Source organism: Erpetoichthys calabaricus, chromosome 6 (assembly GCF_900747795.2).
Source record: "Erpetoichthys calabaricus chromosome 6, fErpCal1.3, whole genome shotgun sequence".
Lineage (NCBI taxonomy): Eukaryota > Metazoa > Chordata > Cladistia > Polypteriformes > Polypteridae > Erpetoichthys > Erpetoichthys calabaricus.
Genome location: NC_041399.2, coordinates 163,558,236 through 163,580,700, shown reverse-complemented (window position 1 = coordinate 163,580,700; position 22,465 = coordinate 163,558,236). Strand labels below are relative to the sequence as shown.

General features: G+C 37.9%; 1 protein-coding gene across 1 annotated transcript in view; it reads right to left on the bottom strand.

Annotated features, from left to right (window-relative positions):
• oxsr1b (oxidative stress responsive kinase 1b) overlaps nucleotides 1-22,465 on the bottom strand; it is a 279,446-nt gene that overhangs the window by 137,073 nt on the left and 119,908 nt on the right. The window contains exons 3-4 of the mRNA XM_028804090.2: nucleotides 16,288-16,396; nucleotides 2,613-2,754 (exon numbers count right to left, since the gene is read on the bottom strand). Of these exons, the coding sequence (XP_028659923.1) occupies nucleotides 2,613-2,754; nucleotides 16,288-16,396 (251 nt within the window). The remainder of the gene's footprint in view (nucleotides 1-2,612; nucleotides 2,755-16,287; nucleotides 16,397-22,465) is intronic.

Genomic DNA, 22,465 nt, shown 5'->3' with positions numbered 1-22,465 from the left:
ATTTGTGATGAGGGCAGCGGCCATGGAAGGACGCTAACGCTCAGACTCCCGGGTGAGACGGATTGCAGTTTTTAACGAAGAATCGTCGCCAAGCCGGTGAGATTGCTCCTTTTTACCATTTAATACTGTTTTCTAGTCAGCGGATCTTAGTGACTGAATTACTGGATTATTCACTGACTTCCCAGGCCGAGTGGCTAAACTCTCTAAATCAACGGTATATAAAAGGGACTGGGGAACGAAGGGGGGGGGGGGATTGTGAGACTGTGTATATAATTTATATTTGTATATATGTGTATATATGTGAATTACTACAGATATTTACTGTGAATTTATGGGGGGTGTTGTTAAATAGGATATATCTCTGTTTCTTTTCCTGGCTTTCTTTCTTGCTTTCTTTCGGGATATTATATAAGGAGTGATTTAACGGGTGTTTATTATTGGTGTGATTTATAATATATATTCTTTTGATTTGGCTAAACAATTGTTGGGTAATTATTTCATTGTTTTTTTTTTGTATAAATCCATAAACAACTCCATCTGGGGACATCAAAATTGGGTCGAAGGTTCTGTCGGTTTTCGGACATTATAGTATTATTTTTCCTAAGAGTAGGAGTTTTTCGTGTGTTCCGGGCTCCTCATTCAACAATTAGGGGAGTTCGCTACAGTGTATTCATGACTTGTTTCTTTCTCAGCATGCGAAATATGGATAAGTAATAAGGAGGATCGCACTCACTGTTAATATGTATCCTTTTCTGCAGTTGAACGGTTAATAGTGCTTTATTGAAAGGACATCCACCTATGCTTTCACCTATGCCGACACCTATGCTGCCTAGTGTGAAGGTGTCGACGTTCACTTTAGAATATGTGGCTTTGGGTGTCACTTCTTATGGATGTGTGGGGGGGATTGTTGTTACGCGAGCGTCTTCTTTCTTTTTGTGTTCCTGTGTCTTGTTTGAATCCCCCTCTTTGTGTGTGTCCCGTCCCTTGCTTGTAGGGTCTGTGGGGCGGTTTTGTGTTCTTTTTTTTTTGTCTTCCATGGGCTTGTTGAATCCCCCTCTTGGTGTGTGTCCCGTCCCGTGCCTGTAGGGTGGGGTGGAGGGGGGTGTGTGGTCGTGCCTTGCTGTTGTGCGCTCGTCTGTTCTTTTTTTTTGGTGTGTTTAGTTTCGTGTGCAATGTGTTTCGTGCTTTGGCCGCGTTTGACTACTTTTTTATGTGCCTTTTCCTTTTTTCGGTGCTTGTTGCGTCTCATTTCTATGACTCCTTTTTGTATGTGCTCACTCCTTTTTTCTGTGGTCTTGTCCGCCTCTCGCGACCCCTCATCCGCCTTTGTCGCCCTCTTTTGTCCGCCTTTCTCCGACTCTCGCGGACTCTTTTTGCGCCTGCGCCTCTCGCGGACCCTCATCCGCCTCTCTCGCCCTCTTTTGTCCGCCTTTCTCCTCATCCGCCTCTCTCGCCCTCTTTTGTCCGCCTTTCTCGGCTCCTCAGCCGACTCTCGCGGACTCTATTTGCGCCTGCGCAGTACGTCTTTTTGCAGCTACAGCCCATTGCCGGATGTGCCTGCGTCCATCATCCGGTTTAGCATTCTCGGTTAGTAATATGGATAGTCTCTGACACACAATACATCTGCCTCCTGAAGACTTTTTCTAATCAGTTGGACAGGTGTTTGGGGCTTTCTTTACCATAGTGAGGATTCTTTTGTCATCAGCAGTGAAAGTCTTTCTTGACCTACCAGTTCCTTTGTGATTAACAAGCTCACCAGTGTGTTCTTTTTTCTTAATGATATTCCAGAGAGTTGACTTGGGTGTTACTAAGGTTTTACTGATGTCTCTAATTGTTTTATTCTTGTTTTTCAGTCTCAAAATGGCTTCCTTGACTTTCACTGGCTCAGCTCTTGTCCTCCTGTTGAACAATGTCAATTACAGACTCCAAAGATAGTCTGTAGGTAGAGGCAAACCTAGGTATCTTATACCTGCACTAATGAAGCAATGAAACGCACCTGAGTAATCACAAACACTTCTGATGACAACTGTCCCAAACATCATGGTGCTCTGAAATGGGGGGTTGGAGAAACCATATAAAAAGTACTGCAATTTCTATATGGTGCAACCAAAATGTATTCAAACACCCTTTGATTAAAGTCTGCAATATGTACTTTAATCAAGTCTGAATTGTTTTGTTTGTAAATTTTAAACTGCGAAGTAGAGAGGTAAATCAAAAGAAAATGTGATTTTGTCTCAAACATTATAGAGGGAACTGTATGCCCAGATTGGCAAGCAGGTTTTAACATGTTAAGCTTTAATATATTTTTGCATAGTTGCTGTGACTCCTGACTCCTCACTCTGGCCTTACATTTTCTGTCTTCCTTTCTTTCTATCCCAGCTGCAAATGAGGCTCAGAATAGATTTGTGATAGATGAACAAAGCTGAAAGTCATGAACTATAACCACTTTAATATTTTATTACAAAAAAAAAAAAAAACACTCTGAAATTTAGAATCTTATTTTTATTGGGCTGTCTGGGTACACCTCTATAGACAGGTGCCCACAACAGATAAAGTCAATACCAAAATAAATAGATACTGCATGGAAATAAATTTAAAGGCATAAACTTTACCTGTGAATTTGTCCATTTTTATGAAGATACTCTAAACCTTCCAAGACCTCCTTCAGAATAGTAGCTATACTTGGCTCATCCAGGACTCCATTCTTATGCTCACCTCTGGAAATAGTATGCTTGATAATATCTAGCACAGATCCTAGAAAAGAAAAAATAAAACATAGCAACCGGCATTTTAATTTATTGTTCAAGTATGTTTTAGTTACAGTGGTAACAGTTAATAAGTGAAGATTGGTACAAAATCCGGATCTGCGCTGGTATCCCGAAGGTTGCCAGTTCGAATCCCTGTCACTGCCAAAAGGCCACTGCTCTGCTGGGCCCTTGAGCAAGGCCCTTAACCTGTAATTGCTCCAGGGGCGATGTACAATGGCTGACCCTGCGCTCTGACCCCAAGGGGTATGCGAAAACTACCAAATTCCTAATACAAGAAATTGTATAAGGCGAAATAAAGAACAAAAAAAACAAAAAAAAACAAAGAAAAACAAAATTCAGACCAGTTTCTTAAATCACACTTTTATTATTTTGCATAGTATACTACAGTAAATAACCAGGCCTCCCTAACGTTCAATATTTTTAACTCCCACATTGGAGTGTGAGATATGTTTTATCTATAATAATATCTTAATTGTTGTTTTAACATTGTGTGAGCGGAAATTATTGAGTATGTCACTCACTTTGTGAAAGAAACAATTAAAAAACACACCTTTAGAGTCCATGCATTCACTGCCTCATGTAACCTAACAGGAGAGACTACTACATGTGCATGGTCAGAACACCACAAGTTAAACTAGCGTAGCTTCCTAAAAATGAGTGAGCAATTAGTGCCAGGGGCAAAAAAGAGCCTTATAATCAATGTCGTTGGATTTAATTGCAATACATAGATCATCCTCACTCATGTGAAGGTCGTCTGATGTTGCTTAAAACTACACAGCCCCATAGATGTCAGATGGGGTGAGGGTGGGGGGGAAATACGTAATTTGTTCGAATGGATTATTTTTATTTCCATAAGAAGCATATGCCTATCGAGCACATTTTATTTCACAAGCCATCTTGGTTGGAGGTACTTAATTCCAAAGCACATTATCTTCTTTTATTATTTAAAAGACACGCATAGATTCCCACCTCCTCGTCTCGCTCCATCCCAACCCTATTGCTGCATAAGTTGGAGCAGGTGATGGCATAAGAGAAGGAACAAAAAAGAAAAAGTCTTTAACCAGCTATTTAAAAAAAAAAAAAAAAAAAACACCAACAGGAAGGTGACTCTCTGCGCACTGCCACTGAAAAAGAGATGAACAGCTACTTGATAATACCTGAGGTGGACAGTGATGTAAATTCACTTGAGTGGTGGAAAACACAAGAAGTACATTTCCGCAAATCAAATTGGAGAAACTTGCAAAAAAAGTACCAATACATCCCTGCCTGAAGCAGGCCTTCTGTGAGGGCTTTCAGCATCGGAGGAAATGTAACATGTAAGCATGCTGCAGACAGACTGGTGTTTCTGTCACACAACTTTAAGTTTTCTCAGTAGAACTTTACAGTTGTTTCATTTTTTTTTAAATATCTTTGTGCAATATTGGACAGAACTTAAACTTAGTAATTTGTTTAAATATGTTAAAAGTTTGGGTTTTTTGTATCTTTGCACAATATATGACAGAACTTGTTTACTTATGCTGTAGCTTTTTTACTGTGCATTATTTGGCAGAACTTTGGATTTTTACAGTATAATATAGTATGTCAGAATTTTGTCCTTGCTTGTATGCTGCACAATCCACCTTACAGCAGAGCAGTGTTTGTCCAGACTGTTATGTTCATGCCTTGTACTTCAATTATGATTAATATTTTATTCCCTTTGGATTTATATCTTGTTTATATTAAGGGTGTCTGTTTAAAATACTCTCATTATAATAGTTTTGTTGGCTTTAGTACAATTGTTTGTGTAACTCCTGTTGGCCACTTTGAAATGGTTTACTCATTCTTGCACTGTTTGATCTCAGTTAATACTTTGACTGGTGATTTTAATATTTATGTGTTATTTTTACTTCAGTTTTCTGTAAATAAATAAGACCTGTTTTTCTTTACTGTTATTTCCATTAATCTCATTAGTATTCTACAAAGAATGTCCTATTAACAAGACCAAGATAGATCAATAAGACTTTTGCAAACACATTTATAAAGGATGCAAAATATCGTCCAATTATCGTTATCATCAAAGTCCCAGAAAATATCAAAATATATATTTTTTGCCAATATCACACATCCCTACTTTCACAGTAGGACATATCTGATTTAAAGATGGTTTATGCTTTATGCAAAAGAAACACTTGCAACCCACATGACTCTAAATTGAAGTAAGAAGGTTTAAATGAAGCAATGAAAATGCTACAAATTAATATTTCCAAAGGCTGTATGTGCACCAGGGTAATAACATTAGTTTTTGATGATAAGCTTAACATTTGCAGGCTAACTACATTCACAATTCAGCCCTATTATATGACAGAGATTATTCATCTCTTCATATTCTGGAAATGTGCCAAGGTATTCTTCATAACAGAAACATAAAGAATTGCCTACAGGAAGCCAGAGTGTCTCCTTGAACTGAAAATCCCCTTTGCAAATGCATTCTAATCTTCTGCCAGCTGACTAAGGATTCTGAGATGTCTAATATTTCATTTCAATCAATAACAATGAACTAGAAACAGTCACTAAAGTCTCTACATGCCTCTAGTATATGTAAAGGAAGCTAAAATATGTTATATTAAATGTATCTGTTTATATCTTAAACTATATTGTACCATGATGGGCAGTCACAATGCGGGAAAGAAAAAAAAGGTTCTGGGAAAACATTCTATCATGTTATACATATCACACATTAAGATGATGCCCACACACAAACAAACCCACATGCACTTACTTTATACTATTACAGTAAATACAATATCTTATATATTTATACACACATATATACAAACATTTATATACAACCATATATTTATTTACATAACTAAATCCAAAACACTATGTAGCTACTATCTATTACAAAGCTGGACCCTCTTTTTCCTCAAGAATAGTTTGAATTTAGTGAGACACAGATTTATCAAGATGCCAAAGATATTCCTTAGGGATTTTGGTCCATGTTGACTCAGTATAATCCTATTTGATGAACAACATTTAACATTCTGGACCATGTCTGTTTGCTGTATATATAGAATTATAGTAGTACTGTTGAAAGTTGGGTGGAAAGGGCAATTGGGTTAACAAGTAGGCATATCTAATAAAGTGGCAACTGAGTATATATACCTGTATAAAGCAGGTTTGTGAATATTATGATTAATATACAAAATATATTAATATACAAACATACAGTATATATATATATATATATATATATATATACAGTGGAACCTCGGTTCACGACCATAATTCGTTCCAAAACTCTGGTCGTAAACTGAGTTGGTCGTGAACCGAAGCAATTTCTCCTATAGGATTGTATGTAAATACAATTAATCCGTTCCAGACCGTAGAAACTGTATGTAAATATATACATTTTTTTAGTTTTTAAGCACAAATATAGTTAATTATACCATAGAATGCACAGCGTAATGGTAAACTAAATGTAAAAACATTGAATAACACTGAGAAAACCTTTAACAACAGAGAAAACTAACACTGCAATAGTTCGCGCTATAGTGCTAGGAACCGCTCTCGCTAAAAACACTTTTTTTAATGAGTTTTAAGCACAGGGGAAAAAAGGAACATTTGAAAAATCCGTAATTTAATAAACCACCAAGAAAAGTAACATTGCAACAATGCAGGCTACGAACCGATCACCGGAAACAGAACTGAAAACAAAAACAAGCCTTCTCTAACTTATGCGTCCCTCAATCGCTCTGTGTGTGTGTGCGTGCGTCTCTCTTTTGCGAGCCTGGAGCACCTGTGTGTGTCTCTCTAGCGCGCGCCTCTCTCTCCCCCGCCTGTGTGTGCGTGCGTCTCTCTTTTGCGAGCCTGGAGCGCCTGTGTGTGTTGTCACGCTTGGGTCACAGATTTGCACAGAGACACAGGAGGTTGTAGAAAAAAAGGAACTTTATTCAAAGCACTGCAAACAAACATTTGTCTCTTTTCAACAGTTTAAACGTGCTCCATGACAAGTCAGAGATGACAGCTCCGCCAGGAGCACAGATTGTCTGAGAGAGAAAGAAGGAGAAGCAAGCAACCAATTTAACAAACTGAAAGAAGCCCGTGCAGGCTTTTTAAGAAGGCGGAGCACCGCACGAGAGGCATATTACGCGACAGAGCCGGCAAGAAGGGAAAGGAGGAATGTGAAGGTAGTCTGTCCATGTTTCTTAGGGGTTTTCCCACTGGCGTCTGTATTCTCTGGGGGTGCGATCAGCTTTGCAGCTCACAGTGTGTCTGTCTAGAGCGCTCCTGTGTGTGTGCGCACACGCCTCTCTCGCGCGTGTTCTTGTTTGTGTGTGTGTGTGTGTGTGTGTACAGCCCTCTGTCTCTTGCGCTGCCTCTCTGTGTGTGTGCGTGTGCACGCGCGCGCTCTCTCGCTCGCTGCACAGGAAATGCACAGGGAGAGAATGAACATCAACAAACCGAAAGGGAACCTGGCTTGTTCGTATACCGAGTGTTTGGTCGTGAACCGAGGCAAAAGTTTGGCGAACTTTTTGGTCGTAAACCGAGTTGTACGTGTGCCGAGATGTTCGTGAACCGAGGTTCCACTGTGTGTGTATATATATATATATATATATATATATATATATATATATATATATATATATATATATATATATATAGACAGTATATATATATATATATATATATATATATATGAATGAGAGACGCTATCTCTTTCATCTTTTCACTTCAAAAGGATACTCAAAAACATTAATTAATCGGAGCTTACATAGAAGACGCCAAAAAACTCAGCAAACAATCGACTTGAATCAGAACTCCCACCCCACCTGGCACTCACTCCCTTATCACCACAAAGTGTCTGAAGGTACAGCGTGCATCCTGGCCAAGTCAGAATAGCACACAAACCCACAAACAATTTGCGCACGGTCCTCTTTAATGCTAAAAACAAGAAATCGACAGTAGAAACACGAAACGCAGTTTATAGCATTCCATGCAGTTCTTGCTCAGCGGTATACATAGAACAAACTTCAAAAAGAATCGCAACGCCGCCAGAAGAAAGGACTCACTACCATTGAACTATACACATACTAAATCAACAGGACATACATTTAACTGGGACAATGTACAAGTAAAATTTAAGGCCAGTACTAAAAGTGCCAGAGAGTTGGCCGAATCCTGGTTATCAAATGAGAACACCATCAACAGACACTTGGACATAAATCCAGCATATGCAACCTTAAGAAGAACATGTTCATAATAAATAAACTGTACACCCAATACCCCCCCCCCAAATCACACTGACTTAGCCACCTCCCCCACCCGCGTAATTTTTTGCTATATATTGCCTTTGATTCTTGTAAGTCTAAGCATTATCCTCTGATGAAGACCCCTGGCAGGGGTTGAAAGCTCAGGAATAAAAACTACTTTATGATACGTGATTCATTTTTTCTCCCTTTGCAGATCTCCAGCTGCAAATAATATATATATATATATATATATATATATATATATATAAAAAAAAAAAAATAAAAGAAAAAAAAATATATATATATATATATATATATATATATATATATATATATATATACTGTATATAAACACTCATACAGACATAATATACTACATGTACAGGGTGGTCCAGATCTAATTATGCAACTGTTCGACTGACAACCGTCTCCCCGCCATTTTGGAATGCAGGGCAGGTGCTGCCATCTATCGACAACAAAAAGAATTTTAAGTGAAATCTCTATGTGCAGGGCAGGTGCTGTGAATTCTCTATGTAATAAACTTAATAAGTTATAGCGTAATGAAAATTAGATCTAGACCACACTATATAATAATATATGCATGTATTTTAAATACAAAAACCCTGTAGGTGTCAAACCAAGGGACTGAAACTCATGTAGGAGACGATTCTAAGTATGTTAAGAGCAGGATGTTTTTATTGAGAACTGAGATAATTAATTTTCTGATAGAACATGCCTCCATAGGAACCGACATACATTTTTTGGTAAAATATGATTAAATTAATAATTTTGGAAGATAAGATTAGAATATAAACAAGAAGCACAATCAAGATTTTTGAACTGAAGACAGAAATCTTGACCAATGAATGAAGTTCAGAAGTGGATCCTCAGTTCAATGTTTTAACAAAAAATGTATCTGTTTTCCACATTGTAAGCATACAACTGGATAGCTGATACATGGACTATATGACACAAGTAACAAGAGATTTTTTTTTTAATGGACATTTATGAACCAATGTAAGGAACATTGGTTAATGTCAACTACTTAAACATCAAAAGCAAACAAGAACTGTAGTGGATAGCACCCTACGCACCCAAGACATACACGCAATGAACGTAGCTTCTCAGCAGGTTTCCTTTGGACGTGTACATGATCATTATTCATTCCTAGGAAGAATCTGCTTTCATCACTAAAAATGACAGACCACCATTATTTTCATTAAATCAGCCTGTATGAGACACTACAATGGGCATAAATGGCAGTTGTGCCAGGATAACACTTGACCTCAAGCTGGCTAAGAAAACAACTAAATGTTGTCCAATTGGACCCTTCTAGTGTGCCAATGTGTCTGATGGCTGGCTGTATGGCTACCCTTTTCCTTCTGATGCATCGGTCTTGACATGCAATTGTAGATATGAGCTGCACCCTCCTCTTCCTGTCATCACCAACAACAAGGCACTCTGGACATTATATAACGTCTCAGAAAGACCATCCTATTTTACAACACCTCATTATGAGACCCCGAAGAAACCTCAGTTTCATTGCACAAGCTGTGCATGGTAACATCTACTAGACATGAAGAACACTTCAATGAGTACTGTACAGCATGTGCCAACAGAAATGACTGTTACTGTTGCTCTGAGCGTGCCACCTAAAGACAGTTGTAGTGTGACATTCATCATACTCTATTTCACCATGGGATGCTTCGCTGACCTTGGAACTTTAATTTAAAATATGCTCTCCCCTTTGTCTTTATCATATTGTTTTACAGTATTCCAAACTGGATTTTGTCTGGGTGTTCATGTCACTAGTGTATATATTATAGAAAGGTATAAGAAGTACAGAAAATGTACACAATAAGTATTAATATTTTCATATGAGGGTTTGAAGGTACAACAGAACCTTGCTGTCCCCTGGCAAATTACTTTTTATATTAGATAAATGTGTGGTTAACAGTGATAATATATTCAGGTTTACACCAATGTCTTATGCTTTTACACAATCATTCTTTTACATGTAACACAATACTATTTAAGCAATTTTTTTTTTGTTTCTATTTTTTTCCAGGTGGCATGATGACGCAGTGGTAGCACTACTACATTTACATTTATTTGCTTAGCAGACGCTTTGATCCAAAGCAGCTTACAAACGAGGTAAACATACTCTGTGTTTTTCCCATTTGATTCTGGGGTTCGTCAGGGTTGTGTTCTTGCTCCTACTCTGTTCAGTGCTTGCATGGACTGGGTTTTGGGCAGGGTTGTGAGGTCCAGCAGCTTTGGGGCATCCTACTCTGTTCAGTGCTTGCATGGACTGGGTTTTGGGCAGGGTTGTGAGGTCCAGCAGCTTTGGGGCATTTGTTGGTGAAGAAAGATTCACTGATCTTGACTTTGTCAACAATGCTACAGTCCTCATAGAGTCAATTGCGGCTCTTGAGAGACTGAGCGAGGAGTCTTGAGTGTCTAGGCTTGCGAGTGTTTTGGATAAAAACCAAGATCCAGGCCTTTAATGACCTGTTAGGCACAGCCATCAGCAGTGCATCTATCTGCGGAGAGAGTGTCAACCTTGTCAAAAGGCTTTCTTATCTCAGCAGCAACATTCATGTCTCTGGTGACTCTTCCTATGAAGTCAATAGATGGATTGGGAGAGCATGAGGGTCATGAGGTCACTGGAAAGGGGTGTGTGATGATCCAGATATCTTTACAAAAGGATGAAATTCCAAGTCTTTAGAGTCCTGTTGCTTCCTGTTTTGGTATATGGTTGCGAGACATGGATGCAATCCAGTGACCTAAAATGAAGACTGGGCTCCTTTCATACTGTGCCTCTTCGGAGAATCCTTGGGTACAGCTGGCTTGACTTTGTGTCGAATGAGCAGTTGCTCATGGAGTCCCCGAATGAGGCACGTTACCTGCATTGTGAGGGAGTATCAGTTACGGCACTACAGCCATGTGGTACTATCCATCGAGGGTGATCTGGCTCACAGGAGCCTCACTGTTGAGAACCCGAGCGGCTGCACCAGGCCAAGGGGATGCCCACATAACACCTGGCTGGGGCACATAGATGGTCATTTCCGAAGGGTGGGACTGGACCGTGTATCTGCCTGCGGGGTTGGCAAACCATGACCCCGAGCTGTTTTGTTGTGTGGTGGGTACAGCAAAATGCTGTACCAGTGGATACTTCCCAAACTGACCTGACCTGATACTACCTCAAAATAAGAAAACCGAAGTGTGTTCAATGTGTTTCCTGTGAGGAGTTTACATATTCTCCCCATGTCCATTCAAGTTTCCTCCTGCTGCTCCAAATCCTTTCCACAGTCCAAAGACATAACAGTTTGGTAAAATTGCAATGCTAAATTGTCTGATGTGTGCTCACCCGGTGAACTGCTAGTACACCATCCAGGAATGGTTCCTGCTTTGCGGCAGCTGCTTGCTGGGATTGGCTTCAGCTGCCCCATGACCCTACTCTGGATAAGTGGATTGAAAAGATCGATGGATGTCACCTCCCACACCCATTACCATGCCAAAAAATTTGATTTTTATTGTTTGGTATGTGCAATCTTTAAAGCATTATCATGCTAAACACTTTTCAAATAACTTCCTTTCCAGGCCCAATAAAATCTATAAATCTTGTTAACTGTTTAGTCATGATTCACTAGACATTTTTCTAGTGGATAACCATGTCTTTTAAGAGACTGTTAACTAGAAATATTACTACAAATAAATTAACCTTGCAGTGACACACAGATACTTCCATAAGTTTTACACTTTGTTGATTTACAATTTTAATCTTTTACTCCTTTAATTCAAAACTAGCATTGCTCGTAAAAACATTGTTGTCATAACAACTGCTGTTGGAATTTGATGCAACAAAGCTTAAGCAAAATATATATCGATATTAATATAACAAACTGGAAAAATAATAATCATCTTTTTCCAGTAGCCACCAACCAGCCAAACAAAACACTTGTGACCTATATTTATAAAATAAAACAACAGTACGGAGTATAAGAAACTAAAATAAGGATATTAACTGTTTTCACACATTTCTAACAAAAGAGAGACACCTACAAATATATGAGGGGGAGTCAAGCTAAAGTTAGACAATGGGATTTATTAGAAAATGGAACAAACCTTAACAAAACTGATAATGTCATTTCTCGATGTAGTCCCCAGCATTCTTAATGCACTTGTGCCACCTGTCTGGAAGTGCCTAGATTCCAGCAGAATAAAAGGTTTTATTTTGTCCTCGCAACCACTTGTGCACTACTTTCTTCAAGTCGTCATCTATCTTGAATCGACGACCACCCAGATGTTTTTTTAGCGGTCCAAAAAAGGTGGAAATCGCACGATGCCAAATCTGGTGAATAAGGAGGATGAGGCAATACCTCAAATTTCACAGTTTCTCCACACAAGCCTTGGTGTTCTTAGTAGTGTGTGGATGGGTGTTGTCTTGCAGCAAAACGACTCCTTGAGACAGCAGTCCCCACTGCTTGGATCAAATAGCAGGCTTCACATTGATCTCCCGCAAGTCACAGTAACTTGCACTAGTGACTGTAGCACCCCTCGGCATGTACTGCTCGACAATAACTCGGGTACATGAGTTGTTTGCGAGTGCAAGACAAAACCTTTTATTCTGCTGGAATCCAGGCACTTCCAGGCAGGTGGCACAAGTGCACTGAGAAGGGTGGAGACTACACTGAGAAATTACATTATCTGTTTTGTTACATTTTTTCCCATTTTCTAATAAATTCCATTTTCTAACTTTAGCTTGACTCCCCTTCGTAATTTAAATTAAACAAAAATGAAAAATTGCTTATCATACTGACGTGCATCGTTTGAGCTAACAGCCATATAATGCTCCATATAATGGCCTATGTGTATTGTAAAACCAAATGTTTTAATGCTCTCTGACTTTGTTTTTTTGGCAAGTATGGAGAAATATATAAACTTAAAGGAAATGACTGAGAAGAGTTAAGGATAATACCAGCAAAACACAATAAAGCCTTCACTGATGCAAAAGCATTAAAAGAGTGCTTTATAGCCATTTTATTGGAGCTTGTAGGTGATAATGTTACTAAGTCTATGAAACTGGTTATTCAAAGTTGGGTGACAGATGGTGTCAATCATACTTTTCATACATTTCTAGCCATTGATGAACTCATAGACAACACATATGTGGGACTTCTGTACATTTGTGTTCAATATTCAAGCGTAATTCAAAGAGAAAAATTCAGTTTGGGGACCTGAGGGTAGTTGAGCACGGCCCGTTTTTTTCTAGGTGCCAGTCAGAGTCAAAATATTATACATAAAAATTAATTCAAGATAAATGTGCAATACATAGAATATCTATACTCTCTTCCAAACAACCACTTATTCACATCACATATACATTAAGTTGAAGAATCATCCAAGCATTTGTTGTACTGTATTCATTCTGGTGTTATCATCATTTCACATGAACAAGCTCAGTCATTTGAAATACTTTTTTCATGAAAATTCAATTTTGAAATGAAGTTCAACTTACTAACGAAACAAATAATACAATTTACTGTTAGTGCATTATATACAAACTGTGCAAAAATTTGCATGATTAGCACCATTTTTTTTGTAAAATATTTCCCAAACATATTAATCTTGCATTTCTGTGATAAATACTAACAAAAAAAGGAGAGAACAGTAGCACAGTGGCTAATGCAGCTACCCCTATACATGACTGACTTGTGTGTTAGATTAAGTGGTTACCTTAAATTCACCCTGCTAGTACACCTATGCAAAACCAAAGATAAAAGAACCTACATTGTTAAACATGCCTTAATATTAAATATAAACGATGGCTTAAATGAATGGCTGTCTAATAGCAAAGACTTTATGAGGAAACAGAAAAGGGTACAAATAAAATAAATAAAAAACACCAGAGCTGTTTACTGAAAGGTCACATCATTTAATGAAGAGCACGAGGGAAAAATCTAATTGAAGGATACAGCCGATTTCATTGTCAGGGTAGCATTTATCATTCCAACTTGTTAATTTGAGTTAACTTTAATATTTGGAATAAATGCAGAGAAAAACAAATTTAAAGTGCAACTTAAGTCATAAAAGATTAAGCCGACTCACCAAATTAATATGATAAAATAGACAAAGCTGGCACATTAAATTAGAATTCCTGTCTGCCTAAAATGTCTTTGAAAAGGTCTTCCCTGAGGTCCACCTAAAAACTCTTATCTCTCTTGGTTGCTGTAAAAATTAAACAGTTTTATCAAGCAAATACTAATTCTGATTAATAATATTCAGTTCAAAAAACATAACTCCCAAATCCGTCTACAGTTTAGCTTGTTTAAAAAATAAATAACCTGAAATATGTTTCTGACTTTTCATGGGGAAAATATTTAGTCAGTTAAAGAAAATACTAGAATGCACCAGAAAAAGAAAATGCTTATTTTGGGTAAAAAGCTTCTGTGACTTGACAGAATGAATCTGTCAGTAATTAAGGAATTTAATGCTGCTAAACACCACAGTATTTCAAACCACACCATAATGCTGTTTTTGTTACTTCTTCTGCATCTACCCTTCCTTCTATTATAGAACCTAGTTCCTGTCTTTGTTAGCAGGTCATTTGAGCTATGCTCTTCAAAATAGTTATGCTGTGTAATACATAGTGTAGGCTAAATTAATTAAAGCAATGTTAACTTGAACAACAGTCAGCTCATTCTGGGTTCACATTTGTACATTTCAGTCTATGGAAATTGCCTTTTAGCTAAGTAATGCAGCTAATTGTATCTATTTGCAATGCTTTTTAAACCTTTTATTATTTTAATTCTCGCCTGCACTGCTAGGCAGAATATTTACAGATTTCTGTCTATTGTGATACTCACATGCAAAGTTAAAAAATAACCCAATAATATTCATCTACAATGCTTATCTCATACATGTGAATGGAATTTTCCTAATGCCAACGTTCTTTCAAGTCTAAAGCCTTTGAATGTAACTTGAAAATTGCTTATTCAGCTATATGATAAACACTTTCTTGAGAATCTGCTTAAGAATGTCTGTTAAAACCCTTCATTGGAAAGGCAGAAAAACTCAACATTTCTATACTGCATTTTAAAACTGATATTTTTGGACTGAACAGCATGAGTGTTTAGCACAAGTACATAGGTCCTGTTACTGGCTTGCACTTAATAAATTGTAGAACATATACAGTAATGAATATCTGCCTCACTTCTACAGTGCAGTATGTTACAGTATCTATCTATCTATCTATCTATCTAACACTGGTGAAAATTTTATTCTTTTTTCAAATATCAAGAATAAAATTTTCACCAGTGTTAGATAGATAGATAGATAGATAGATAGATAGATAGATAGATAGATAGATAGATAGATAGATAGATAGATAGATAGATAGATAGATACTTTATTAATTTCCCATTGGGATTAATAAAGTATCTATCTATCTATCTAACACTGGTGAAAATTTTTTTCTTGATATTTGAAAACAGTGGCAGCACAATGAAACCGATATTTTGCCAAAAAACAAAAATTAAAAAAAATATATTTTTTGAAAATCCAGGTCAACAAATCAATAAACCAGATGCACTAATAATTTAAGTTGTATTGTTGCAATCCCTTGAATATCTTAGTAGAAACCACCAAATCAGGCTAACTTCTGAGCTTTCTGGTTATTCAAGAATTGCTTTAACACTAAAGGCAAAACCAGAGTAACACAGCTCAGTACGATCTTAATGGGATGGCTGTGGAACAGTAAATGTTAAAATTAAGAAGTTCCTAAGCTGCACAGAACTTTTTAGTTAAAATTAGAACCAATATTGGATATTACAAGTGAACAATCAAGCACACACTCAAAATTACAAACACCAGGCCAATTTAAAGAGAATTAGACTAACCTACACAATTGGGATGAGGGAGGAAAATCAAAGTACCCGGAAAAAGGTCAAACCAATGTAACTGTTCGGTTACACACATATTGTGACTGGGCCAAGATTCAAAACTAGACTCCTGGAGCTATACCACTATATAAAACATCAGAAATGTAGGTTTTGTTGCTAGACCAAGGGATTCAGAGACAAGTTTCTATCAACAGGTTGTAATGTTACTACCAATCATTGTAACAACCATTTTAATAATTGATCTAACTGTGGATTAGTTACAGGTCATTACAATTACATCAAGTCATAATGTACAACTTGACAGCCCAAATCTAAAAAGGCACAGGCATTAGAGGTTGAACAAAAATTTCACAGATTTCATTAACAAACAGAAAGAACACTTACCACCACTTAGTAACTTCATCACAAGCCATAGTTCATCCTTCACCACAAAAGAGGTGTAGTAGGAAACAATATTAGGATGGTGACACTGACTCATTGCTTGGATTTCTTTCTGTAGGAAGGGAAGACAGAGTGTGTTGTCAGAACTTTAATTATAGTACACATATACAAAGTGAAAAACTTTCTTTCAGATGGAGCAATTCAGATGGTGAAATCACAGGCAAGATTTAAGGCATGATATTTAATGAAACAGTAAATCAGGTTATCACTGGTACAAGCAAAAAGTCAATGTTTTGACCTCCACATCAGGATTTTACAGAGCTATGGTTCTCTGCATAATTATAGTACATCCAGAAAGTATTCACAGCACATCACTTTTTCCACATTTTGTTATGTTACAGCCTTATTCCAAAATGAATTCATTTTTTTCGTCAGAATTCTGCACACAACACCCCATAATGACAATGTGAAAAAGTTTACTTGAGGTTTTTGCAAATTTATTAAAAATAAAAAAACTGAGAAATCACATGTACATAAGTATTCACAGCCTTTGCTCAATACTTTGTCGATGCACCTTTGGCAGCAATTACAGCCTTAAGTCTTTTTGAATATGATGCCACAAGCTTGGCACACCTATCCTTGGCCAGTTTTGCCCATTCCTCTTTGCAGCACCTCTCAAGCTCCATCAGGTTGGATGGGAAGCATCGGTGCATAGCCATTTTAAGATCTCTCCAGAGATCTTCAATCGGATTCAAGTCTGGGCTCTGGCTGGACCACTCAAGGACATTCACAGAGTTGTCCTGAAGTCACTCCTTTGATATCTTGGCTGTGTGCTTAGGGTCGTTGTCCTGCTGAAAGATGAACCGTCGCCCCAGTCTGAGATCAAGAGCGCTCTGGAGCAGGTTTTCATCCAGGATGTCTCTGTACATTGCTGCAGTCATCTTTCCCTTTATCCTGATTAGTCTCTCAGTTCCTGCCGCTGAAAAACATTCCCACAGCATGATGCTGCCACCACCATGCTTCACTGTAGGGATGGTGCCAGGTTTCCTCCAAACATGACGCCTGGCATTCACACCAAAGAGTTCAATCTTCGTTCTCATGGTCTGAGTGTCCTTCAGGTGCCTTTTGGCAAACTCAAGGCGGGCTGCCATGTGCCTTTTACTAAGGAGTGGCTTCCGTCTGGCCACTCTACCATACAGGCCTGATTGGTGGATTGCTGCAGAGATGGTTGTCCTTCTGGAAGGTTCTTCTCTCTCCACAGAGGACCTCTGGAGCTCTGACAGGGTGACCATCGGGTTCTTGGTCACCTCCCTGACTAAGGCCCTTCTCCCCCGATCGCTCAGTTTAGATGGCCGGCCAGCTCTAGGAAGAGTCCTGGTGGTTTCGAACTTCTTCCACTTACGGATGATGGAGGCCACTGTGCTCATTGGGACCTTCAAAGCAGCAGAAATTGTTCTGTAACCTTCCCCAGATATGTGCCTCGAGACAATCCTGTCTCGGAGGTCTACAGACAATTCCTTTGACTTCATGCTTGGTTTGTGCTCTGACATGAACTGTCAACTGTGGGACCTTATATAGACAGGTGTGTGCCGTTCCAAATCATGTCCAATCAACTGAATTTACCACAGGTGGACTCCAATTAAGCTGCAGAAACTTCTCAAGGATGCACCTGAGCTCAATTTCGAGCTTCACGGCAAAGGCTGTGAATACTTATGTACATGTGCTTTCTCAATTTTTTTATTTTTAATAAATTTGCAAAAACCTCAAGTAAATTTTTTCACGTTGTCATTATGGGGTGTTGTGTGTAGAATTCTGAGGAAAAAAATGAATTTAATCCATTTTGGAATAAGGCTGTAACATAACAAAATGTGGAAAAAGTGATGCGCTGTGAATACTTTCCGGATGCACTGTACATACACGGTACTGTGAAAAAGTATTCGCCCTTTCTTGGTTTCCTTATCTTTCATAATCATTAAACTGTATCGGGTTATCTTTATACTAAATTTGTTTAGAAACCAAAGTAAACACAATACACAGTTTTTATATCATGTGATTTATTTAAGGAAAAATGTTCACCAACACCTATAACACTCGGTGAAAAAAAATTGCACCCTTAGCCACTCAATCAACTAATTAACCAAATGAAACGATAATGGGTTAAATCAGACTAACAACACCCAAGCTTGATTGCTGCCATCCCTATTGAATCTAATCATCACTGAAATAAAATCTTTTTTTGCAATGGAAGCTAGAAAAATGTTTTCAACCAGTAGCACATCATACTGCGATCAAAAGAAATTTCAGAAAACTTGAGAAAGAAAATTACTGAAAAATATCAGTCTGGAAAGGGCCACAAAGAAATCTCTACCTGGGACTCCAACACACCACCATGACAGCCACCATGTCCAAATGGAGAAAACTTGGAACAGTGGTAAATCTGCCCAGGAACAGCCAGCCTAGAAAAATTTCCTCAGGAGTGCATGTGACTTCTAGGGAGTCGCAGAAGAACTCAGACTGACATGTAAGGGAACTGCAAGCCTCTCTCAATTTAATTAATTAATTAATGTCAGCATTCTTGATTCCACTATGAGAAATATGCTGGTGTCTTTCTTATAGTGGTGCTACTTGTTGACACCTTTTGCTGTGCTGCTCATTGTATCCTTTACATATGCAGCGCTCTCCAAAATGTTTGGGACAAAGATACATTTATTTCCTTGATTTACCCCCTCTGCTCTCGTTAAAAATCAAACAATTAATATGTGAGTAAAGAGTACACTGCAATTATATAATAATATATTAAATAATGTCTGAATGTTTTGATTTGTAAGTTTAAACTGTGGAGTAGAGAAGTAAATGAAGGAAATCTGGAGGACACTGTATATGTAAATATATACACCTATATATAGGTCAATCTGCAAAGTTCTGAAACTCACAATAATATATGGATGAGTCACTGAAACAATCTATCTGTTGACCTGTTCTGCACACTAGTTAGGAGTGATTATATCTATCCCCATTAGTTTATTCACTCCAGCTAGTTCAAACTTGTAGGACAATGCTTGCAAATGATGCTTGAAATTCTTAAAGTGGTTGAGACTGGGACTTTAACTGAACACTGGCATTTTTTTTTTTAAGATACTCAAGTTTTTCTTTTGCCCTGTGTCTGAAATGATTATTCTGCAAATTTTCAGTTTTTGACATAAAGAAGCAATGCCATCTTTAACAGAACACATTGCTAAATTCTAGAAGCATTATCACATAATGTTACTTCTGTACTACACATGGTGAAAAAAAACCTCAATAGTTATCTGATCTGAGTGTACTTTAAGTACCATAACACCTTGCAGAGAACCACATCATTATTACCGTAATGTTTAGAAAAACCAAAATATATGTCGTTCATTCTTAAGCTTTTTTAGAAACTCTAAGCAAGCCTTAAAATAATTAATCTCCATTAAAGTCAATTACCTTATGTGAACCCTCAGCTACTGACCTCTGCAAGTAACCATTGGACTCTTGGTGGATTTCATTACATGTACCTTTCTGGTTCACATGCCCCGTTTTAATATACAAACTCTTTTAGTCAGTGTCTAGATGATAAAGCTTAAACATTTAAACTGCAGTCTTCTGTGCTCAAAGATAGATCAGAATATATTGATATAGTTTTACACTCATTTTGTAAATCTATGCATTTGAACTGATATATCTCAGACACATACAGAATGGTGTTTAGACTTCAAGTTCATTACTTTCATTCAGTAACACCATGTGATCAATTACTACTAAACTAATTTAGGTTTTCATTCAGAAAAGGAAAAAGAGACTCCATTGTGGCACAGGCAGAGGCCAACTGGAAGGCAATTATATCCACATTAGGGTACATTACGATAATTTCTTTCACATGTGAATACTTAAAACTAACAGAGGTCTTAATACTTATGCTAACAGCGGATTTCATTTTTCATTTTAAGACATGTAACAAATAACCAATTTTGTTTTTTTCAAATATTTTTCAGTATGCAACCTTGCAATAAAATACAGATTGGAACAAGATGTGTATACATTCCACTACAGCAACATGTATGAACTTTTATATGATATGAATATTTTAAGGTTTATGTTTATGAAGTATCTCATGGACACATGTATACTCCATGAGCCTAAGCAGTGATCTTTATCTCAGTTCAACAAGTCAGTAAGGCCAATTTAAGTTAGTATCCAGGCCAACCAAATGGAACCTTACAACTCAGGTAGCAGTGCTTGTGTGAAAACGTTAAGATATCTGAGAAACCAGTGTTCTGTTCAGGTATTTTTTCCATTGAACAGATTAAAAAACCTGTCCTCCAACCTATAAATCCAGAGGGTCTTCCACAATTCCCAGAGGTTCATTCAAATGTGTTTTAGAATTTTGGCGAGTTTCTTTTTTATATATCTGGATTTTTTTACCTTCTGCCCCGTGTTGAGATCTTGCTTTGGATTTGTGATTTTTGGGACTGGGTTTGCTTGGGATTGCCTAGGGAAATCCTTTATGCATTTTGTGCACTATGGATCTTCACTGTTTAAGAGTACATTAGTGTGGAAATAAAATCTTTTTATGTTTAGAAAGTTCTGTGTTTGCTCTTCTTACCTGCAGGGTTTCACATTTTTTTTCAATCTAGTGAGCAATTTTGGGAAGTGCATTTTGGGACTTATGTGCTTTGCAACTCCTAAGTCACAACACATGCATTGTGAGAAAGGCTGTGTGGAATATGGCCCGGACACAGACAGGCAGACATGTTTAAATCATCACCACATGTTTATTTACACTACTAATATGTACAAGTGAGACACACAACCCCAAAACACCCCAAAGTCCAGGCCTTCTATCCAATGCATCCTTTCTCCTGACCACCTCCACTCCTCTCCTCTCGAGCTCTGTCCTCTTCCACCCGACTCCAGCCATCGAATGGAGGGAGGCGGCCCCTTTTATAACCACCCGGATGTGCTCCAGGTGCCTCCCGACAATCTTCCGCTGGCACTCCCCAGTGTGGCGGAAGTGCCAGCTGCGTACCCGGAAGCACTTCGGGTGTCCCTGGTCTTCTTCCCCCCAGCACTTCCGGGTGTGGTGGAAGTGCTGAGGGCCAGGGCTCCAAAGGCATCGGGGCGCACCCTGGCGGTGACCACAGGCCCCTACAGGGTTAAGCTTCAAAGCTTTTTACCCGTGGTCCCCAAAGCCACCAGGGCAGTCACCCCCTTGTGGTCTGGAGGAGGCGTAAGCTCTCCTCCGGTCCTCTTGGGCGTCCCGGCTGGGTACCACCCCCAGCCGCGTGCCACAGCTGCCAGGAAACAAAATAGCTTTTCACAATCCTGATTGGGATATACTGGTTTGGAAAAGGAATAAATAAATACATCTGAATGACATTCAAAAGTTATGTCTAAATTTAATAAAAAGCCATGAGTGCAATTAATGAGTCCTGCAGAGAATTTGTTTAATTATTGACACTTGCACTTGAACCCTAACAGATAATGATGTGCTTTTTAAAATCAACTTCTACCAAACCAAATACCAAGATACGAGATCATTCGGAGCAAAAATTATATCAAAATTGTCTAAAGTAAATAGTTAAACGGTACCCCACATATAAAAATAAAAATTGAAATATTTATTAAAAAAAGGCTTACCATTAAATAAGAAAAATGCATTTTCTAATCTACTTTTTTAGTTTAGGGTCATTAGCAACTGCTGTCTATCCCATCAGTGGGTTTTAGATCGAAGTCAACACTAGATGGGGCAGCAGTTCTAAGCAAGTCACACATACCCATACCAACTCACACTGGGCCAGTTTTGAGACCAAGTAACATAACATGCAAATCTTTACAATGTGAGAATGACACATGGTAAAAGGGCAAACTTCACACAGTACTCATGATTCTTGAGCCATGAGGCTGTAAGTTTAACGATTGCAAAACTAGGCAGACTAATATTGTTCATTTATGTTAAACAGATGGAAACTGTATTATTTTACTTAGTCTGTAAACTATTATTTATTTTAAATGTGTGAATTATGTAATTTGTAAAGTTTGCATTTACAATTACAATCACAATTCCAAAAAAGCCGAGACATGACAAAAAAATGGTAACAAACATAAAAAAGCAGTGATATGAAAACTTACTTTGACTTATATTTAAATAAAAATAGTA